This window comes from Ranitomeya imitator, chromosome 6 (genome assembly GCF_032444005.1).
Source record: "Ranitomeya imitator isolate aRanImi1 chromosome 6, aRanImi1.pri, whole genome shotgun sequence".
In the NCBI taxonomy this organism is placed as follows: domain Eukaryota; kingdom Metazoa; phylum Chordata; class Amphibia; order Anura; family Dendrobatidae; genus Ranitomeya; species Ranitomeya imitator.
The window spans coordinates 123,348,854-123,357,147 of NC_091287.1; the positions used below are offsets into that span (position 1 = coordinate 123,348,854).

Below are 8,294 nucleotides of genomic sequence, written 5' to 3' on the forward strand. Positions count from 1 at the left end.
TTATGCGAGGCATACACATTTAATAAAATACTAGGAGGTGACTAAAAAGTCTGAATGCGCAAAATGACTTCAAATTAAACATCGGCTCTCAGTACACGCTTAACGTGGCGATTTTAATTTTAATGAGCCTTCCCTACTGGTTTTCTATCTCCTCTTGTCCCTGTGATCTCAGAGCAGTCAAGAAATAAACAGGATCGGGGATAGATGGCAAACAAAAAGGTGGGAAAGGACCCTGAAGTGTTTGGCCACGCCAAGGGTGGAACAAGGACCTTAACAGTCATTTCATGTCAAAAGACTCACTTTAATAAAAGGTGTTCTTACAAAGAGATATATAGATATATGACATGAACACAGATGGGTCTATAAATCAAGTGTTTATTCTGTCCATAAAGAGACGCTTATGCCTTTGATTTCTTGGTAGTTTCCTTGACAAGTTTTTTCATCTCATGTCGGATGATCTTGTTTCTCTATAAAAAATAAATAAAAATAAAATCAGTTTCTGCCAAATCACGATTGATTAGTTCATATTAGTCACATTCTTATTATTCTGAATAAATGGTATACACTTACCATTTTCTTTGCCTTCATGACTTTGTAGCGGTCAAAGTCTGTCATCTTTGCTTTCTGCAGGGAAGAGAAAAAGGTGTTAGACTAGACTAACATTTAGGCTACGTTCAAACATTGACCTTCTGACCAACACCACTCACACATTACAGCTGCTTTAAGTATCGTTGAATGGGTGTTCCACTTTCAAAGGTGGTACATAGCTTTCATAAACAGAACATATCGTACTCACCCTCCCCAGGTCCAGCTCTCCACTGATCTGGCTGCAGTGGTGCCTGCTCTATTACAGCACACAATACGGCTGTAACCAATCATTCAGCTCAGTGGCCCTGCTGATGTAGATGGAACGAGTCGCTGAGTTCAGTGATTGGCTGCAGCTATGATGTTCACTGTAGTCGTGACGTCACTTTTGCACCCAAAATAGACCAGAAGCAGATGCTTAACTTGGGGAGGTAATTACTACCTGCAATTTTGGTTTTACAACCATGCTATCATTTTGGCACCACTTTTCAGAAAGTGGAAAACCCCCTTAATGAGTGGGACGTTATCCTCCAAAACAGCCGCTCTTTGCGCAGCAATGAAGGTGTCGCACGACCGCAGCCCGAGAGCTCTGACTAGTATCAACTACTCCAGGGAAAAGTGACACGTGCACGGCCTTAAAGAGAACGTATATAGCAAAGATTAAATAATTAAATATTTGCCATGGTATAAAACGAGAATTGATTTAAAAAGTTTTGATATTTTGAACTCAAAACAATAGAGCAGCTGCTTACATTTGACATGAAAACCAAATGAACGGCTCGCTCGCACTACAGCTGCAGTACATGTGGGATCTGCTCCATGTGTCTGAGCGGACGGGAAGGATGAAGTTTAGGATCACAGGACAGCGCCATTATGTTGGTGACATTAATATGATACTGACATGTATACAGTGTCACTGACTGGGCCGACTCTAGCTTCCCTGTGGAGGTGAAAGATGTTGGCTGTGTGCACACGTCAGGATTATTTGCAGAAATTTCCTGAACAAAACTGGACTTTTTCTGCAGGAAATCCACATGCGTTTTTATTGCGTTTTTCGGGGAGCTTCCCAATGCATTAAATAGCGTGAAATCCACGAAAAAAAATGCAAAATTAATGAACATGCTGCGTTTTTTTTCAGGGAAAAAAAACGCAACATATGCACAAAAATTGCAGATTGCATTCTATTAATAGGATGAGTTTTTTCACGTTTTTATAGCGAAAAATCCGGAACATGTGCACACAGCCTAAATGTCCCTCCTCAGAGCACAATAAAAACAATGAATAAACACAATTCCTTCCTTGTTTTTGTGGTTCTTTTTAATGGCGTTCATTGTGTGGTAATAATTACATGGTATCACGAGTCTCCATGTCATGAGGACACAGATTCCAAACTTGCATAGATTTTAGGAAAATTATTAAAAACAGAACTTTGAATAAAAAAAAAAAACCTGTCACCATTTTCTGAGACCTGTAACTTTTTATTTTTTTGTTGGTGGAGACGCGCATCGCCTTATTTTGTGTGCAGAGCTGATGTGTTTATTGATGCTAGTCTCCATACCTCAGTTTGATCGCTTTTTTTTTTTTCTTTCAATAAAAAAAAGGAGATGTGAGGACAAAAAACTAACAAAAAAACAAAACAAAAACAAATTCTGGCACTTGGGTTAGATTTAGCAGGGCCAGCAATACGTGGGAGAGGAGGGGGTACAAGCAACCCTCACCCTCTCCTATGTTATTAGGTTTTCAGGCCCGGTTACTTGGATCTGTTTGTGGGAGTTTGCCAATCAGCTTTTCCCAAGACAAAATACAAGTTCAAGAACCTATCTATTCCTGGGAAAGCTGGATGGCACACTCTCCCAGGACCTGATATAGATAACAGCATTTGAAGGTCCTGACGACATGCTCCCGTCCACTTTGGTAATCAGAGCGATGCAGTGACATCATTCCTAGCAGCAGTGCTGCGGTTTCTGTAACTAGAGGTGAGCACAGGTCCGGGCACCAGCAGAAGTGACTTCACACAGACACTTTTCTACCAGCTGGATAAAGTCACGGATGCAGGACTGGACTCTCACTAGTAATCATTGTGATCAGAGAGCTGCAGCCAGCAACGCTCCCCCCTGATCACTGCATTAGTGACAGAGGGATATGGTAGCTCAGCAAATAACGCTTGGCTATAAAGAAAAGTCACCGCTTCCACCTAAAGCTGTGAACTGGGCAGCCCAGGAGGAACACACAGCTCACAGCTGAGCCAGCCACAAGCACTGGAGATTGCGGTTGGGGGCAGACCTCAGTTTGCTATGCCCTGTGGCTGCCGTATACAGTGCCAAATAAAAAGGGTAGGTTTCAGCAGCTGAGTAAACAGGTAACGTGTATGTATGTGCGAGTGAACAGTCTACTATGTCCGAGTATCTGCCTCCTGTAGGTGTACACTCCCGAAAATAAAGCCTGGCACGAGTGCACGTTCGCGCTGTCATTATTACAGTCTATGGCCCTGTTAGCACACGTGTCCAGACCCCCGTTTTGCAGAGGATTTCGGAAATATGGTCTGATGGGAAACATGACAATGTGAAAACACCCTTAGATAGTAATAAAAAGACTTTGCCTTTACATTAAAGCTGGTCACACGCACTTTACATAGCCGTCAGATACACGCAAGCATGTTTTTTCACTTGCAATAAGTAACTCACCACTGGCAGCAACTTATCTCCAGAAAGAAAAGCAGATCAGCATATTGAAACCCAATATTCCTGAGAATCTCACCCCATCTGTCATTGAGGGGGAAAATCAGACCACCCCACATTCCAAACACAAAAACTGACATGAAGAGAGCACAATAGTATTTTACATGATGAGTAACCAATTCAGAAAGACACCATAGAGGTGGCAGAGTCACGATGACACGTACCCTCTGTCTGGCATCAATCCTCTTCGCCCAGTTTGTTTCGGCCCATTTCTCGTTAACCTTCTCCTTCTCCCAAGCAACACGAACACATTTTTGACGGGCGCTAAAATTATAAAAGCAATCTTTCATCAAGGGTTATAAAAAACATCAATAATCAATTTAAACAAAAGTCCTTTCTTCTTACATGGGTCAAATTGCAAAGTGCTTGTGAAAACAAGCAACTTTGCACTTTACACTACTGGTTAACTATGTTACCAGCCACTGCTGCAGTCTAGCAACGGTGGCTGAACACACACGGCGATTCCAGCTCTTTCTCATAGCGTTGTACTGAAAATGGCTGGGTTATTATACATTTTTATAGCGCCATTTATTCCATGGCGCTTTACATGCGAATACGAGGCAAATATAGACAAATACATTAAACATGAGCAGATAAGGCACACGGGTACTTAAGGAGGGAGGACCCTGCCCGCGAGGGCTCACAGTCTGCAGGGGATGGGTGAGGATACACTAGGAGAGGGTAGGGCAGGTTGCACGGCGGTTCAGTAACTTCAGGATCACTGCAGGCTGTAGGCTTGCATTTATACCGCAATCCTCCAATGCTGCAGAGGCAGCTACCTAATGTCACAGCACAGCCAGATTATCCTGGAGCTGTCAGTTACCGCCTCCTGGTAAGCAGAAAGCCAGAGGTCTGTGGTATGGTGTACTCCTACATTGTGATTTTGGCATTCAAAAGAACACGTTTCCTATTATTGGTCCACGTATACATGGCAGCAATCATCCAAGAAAAAAAAAAAAAAAAATCACTAATTGGTCAATTATTGTTATGCAGGCATAAAATCATTTCTTGGCAGCATAATGTTTTGGCGTTTAGAATCAGTGAAATCTAATGAAAGACAGAGATAGATACATACACAAATACAGAAACTACCAAATACACCATAAAAAAAACAAACAAAAAAAAAAAACAGTGTAGAGGGAATCATACACACCTGTGTGGAAACTTGAGGACGAAGTTGGTAAGGTGCATGCATTTGAAGGGCATGGCCTGTCTCCTCACACCACTGCAGGGTCCATCAACAAGAGCCTGTAAGGATGGAGAAGGTTGAATCATACAGGAAAACCACAAGTAAAGGGCTATTCCCAGCTCAGACATCATGCACAGTCTCTGCCTCCCCAATGCTATGAAATAGGAGCAGGTTCCAGAATTGGGAACTGCATCTATCATGAACATCCATACTGCTAGTATCACAGACTCACACTTGTAGTGGACAGAACCACACGGCTAATAGTTACCCTGTTCTGGTCGATGACATCAACGATTGCCACCAGTTTGCCAGCATGGGGACCAAAGGAGATGTAGGCAACACGGCCGATCTGGACGTAGCGCTTAAACACCTGCAAAGAAGGAAACCGTTAATATGTGAAGCAAATAGGGAACTTGAGTCTCATTACATTAAGCTTTCCTGCAGATCAGAAGGCGATGTACTAGTCTGCAGACAGCCATGTCGCGCCCCCCCCCACACACAAACACAGGGGTCCCTGGCTCAGTACTTGTGTATATGTGTAGCGATTAGGTGCTTAAGAATTCTACCTGTCTCCCCCAATCTAGTCTTTCGGAGTCCCCCGTACACACGAGGGTCAGCAGATCCCACCGAGCACCATGTGATTCAGCTGACTAATCTAATGTCTACGTGGTAATGAGCCTGGCAGGATTCCCGACAGATGCCGCCGTGGGGGCTCATCACCCAGAGGCTCCTATTGGAAGAACATATCCTGAGCGGTATTTCCCCCTCTGTATACAGCTACCCCATAAGCAATGGTGGGCAGGCCTGCCACAGGGGTAGATTTTGGCTTTCTTGGTGCTTCAGGCTCCTATGGACACCAGAGACACAACAGATGGTTCTCTCCGCACTCAGGGGGCAGCTGTGAGGTCATGTAGTCAGGCTGGATGACTGCACACAGTAATGTCACCCACCTCTCCACATCACTGCAGAGGCCCCCCATATTACAGCACACAAGTGACGTCACCACCTGCCTGTAATCCAGCCTCACTGCCCGTCCTATACAGTGCAGAGCCAGGAGCACAGGCCGCCTCCACCTCCGGCCGTGTGCGCTCCATGCGGCCCCGGCCTCCCCTCTGCCTGCCCCTTACGCATCACCACAGCACACACGGGTCCGCAGCGACCGATAACCCGCCCGGTACTGAATCCGACCGACAATAACCAGCACTAGAATTCACGCCAGGACCCGGGCAATGCCCGCAGCGGGCAGAGCTCTGCCGTCCCCTACTCACCATGATGGCGGCGGCGAGCAGAAAGGAAGTAGCCCCGGCAGCACTTTCCGGATAACCCAGGAAGCCGAGCCAATGAATGAGGAGGGAAAAATGGACGTCACATAGGCTAGCAACAAGGTGGCAGATTACATCTTTTCTGTGATTGGATGACGTATGAACACGTGTGACACGGAGACTGTTTCCGTTTAGAGAGGAGCAGCTTTTTTTGGCCTCAGCAAACATGGCCGCCTGTGCTATGAGAAAGGCGTGTTTTTTTTTTAAAGAGGTTTTATATTTTTAATTATTTTTCCATATCATTGACTTGCCTTATGCAAAAATAATAAAATCAGCTTCCGTTGTTCTAGAGCCAAATCAACATTGCTTCTTATAATTGTTTATGTGCAGCAGCTACATAACTTCTCTGCATACAGTTCTAGGAAATACCAAAAATAGAGCAAATGCGAGCCAAAAATCACCAAATCATTATTATTATTATTATTATTAATAATAAAATAGTAATAAAATGTATAAGCAAAAAAAAGCACCGCAGGTAATGAAGAAATTGTAAAAGAAACAGTGGAAACCTTGCCATATCAATAGAATATGAGGCGACAGGGATATACAGTTAGTCCAAAGGAAGATGAACAGCGCTCCAGCCGGGTGTCGTGGTATCAAAAAGGAAACTTTATTGGTCCATGTAAAAGCAACGTTTCGACCAGTATCCTGGTCTTTTTCAAGCATGTAACACAGTACAAAGTGTCGGCTTAAATGGTGTGGATACCACACAGAGCACCAATCACCAACCAGCCACTAATTACATATATAAATACAAAAAGTAACATCAATCAAACTATATATAATTCATTAAAATAGATACATACAATGTCTGCAGCGTTAGAAACAAAAAAAATCAAAACTCAAGAGCATATAACATAATATTGCTGCAATGTTTATATTTCGTCCAGCCAATTAGGTTCCGGCATACCCGTAGTCACGGCTACAAAGTTCCAATGAAACAGTCCTTGCAGCGATCCTCCTGTCCAATCCGGATCAATTCTGCGGTGGGCGCCAAAATTCAACCAGCCTATCAAACCCCATCATGCTTCCAAGCCAGTCCCAGATAACCAATCAGGCAAACACTTATATCATATACCATGACTACATCACAACCCTGCGACTCACTACGGCAAGCCACCTGGCCGCAGAGGACTCAGAAGCACCCTGGTAGGTATAGCTGTGCGTCATGACAACAGCCCGCCCACCTCACGTGATCACACAACCGGGTCCGCCCCATAGCGATGCAACCATCCATCCCCCATGCACAGGGGAAGCCGTGGATGCGCGCAGACTCCGTACCGCCGGAGACCGCCGCATCGTAAGCCACGATACAAGCAGATCCAGCGGCACAGTGTGATGCCACGCCCCCCGCCAACCCCCATGCAAAGAGGACGCCGGCGCGTCACAGACAGGACGTCCCAGATGCGACGTCACAGAGTCGGCTAGCCAGATGCCAATACACAGGCGCCCACAACCATTGGATCTGCGCAGCCACGGCCACAACGGGTTGCCAAGGGAACCTAAATAAATATAAATACATATAATTAGCCATCTATAAGGTGTAACTCAAGATAAAGCATGGAAACATCCATTTTGATCAAATAGATCAATAGAGTAACACTACCTAAGGACGGAAAAGGACATTGTATAATCAATCGCTAAAAACAATAAAAAACGACAAAGACACTATAAAAACAATATACCGATGAATAATGCCATAACCAAGGGGAGAGAGAACAATAAACCAGGGGAGAGAAAATATTACCTAGGAATGCAGACCTGTAAATTAAAGTCTAAATTAAGGCCTCCAGGTTGTAAGGTCCCCAATTAGTAAATCCATCTCATTTCTTTCTTCCTAAGCAACGATAATCTATCCCCACCTCTCCTCAGAACCGGAACACTATCTATTACCCTAAAGCGTAATTGGTTGACAGAATGTTTATTGTCCAGAAAATGTTTGGGGATTGGCAAATCTGTAAGTCCTGTACGTATCGTGCTTTTGTGTTTACTGATTCGCGCCCGCACCTCCATCGTGGTCTCCCCCACATAAGCTAACCCGCACGGGCACGTAATCATGTAAACAACAAAGCTCGAAGAACAAGTGTAACGTTCCTTCAGATAAATCTTCTTCCCCGTATGAGGGTGGTAGAAAAATTCCCCTTTAAGCATGTTGTTACAGCTCGCACACCCCAGACATGGAAAATTTCCAAGTCTGGGTGTGCTTAGAGTTGATTGGACTAGGGAGCTCTTAGATGATCCAATATCCGATCTCACCAAGCTATCACCCAGATTGCGACCCCTTCTGTATGACATCATTGGATAGTTTTTAAACGGTATAGATTATTATTACCGGTAGATGGTAAACCGCGTTGCAAACCCATCCAATGTTTTTTCAAAATCCTGTCAATTTGACCACTAGCTGAAGTGTATGTAGATACAAAAGGGATACGTTCCCCAGGCTGTTTCAAGGACCCTGAT

General features: G+C 44.3%; 1 protein-coding gene across 1 annotated transcript; it reads right to left on the bottom strand.

Moving 5' to 3' along the window:
• Window positions 1–359: 359 nt before the first annotated feature.
• On the bottom strand, window positions 360–5,863 carry RPL14 (ribosomal protein L14). Its single transcript, XM_069730047.1, has 6 exons — window positions 5,781–5,863; window positions 4,781–4,882; window positions 4,477–4,571; window positions 3,488–3,587; window positions 571–624; window positions 360–467 (listed from the first exon to the last, which is right to left on the bottom strand). The coding sequence occupies exons 1-6, from the start codon at window positions 5,781–5,783 to the stop codon at window positions 399–401; spliced, it is 423 nt and encodes a 140-aa protein (XP_069586148.1). The 5' UTR covers window positions 5,784–5,863; the 3' UTR covers window positions 360–398.
• Between the last annotated feature and the right edge of the window lie 2,431 nt (window positions 5,864–8,294).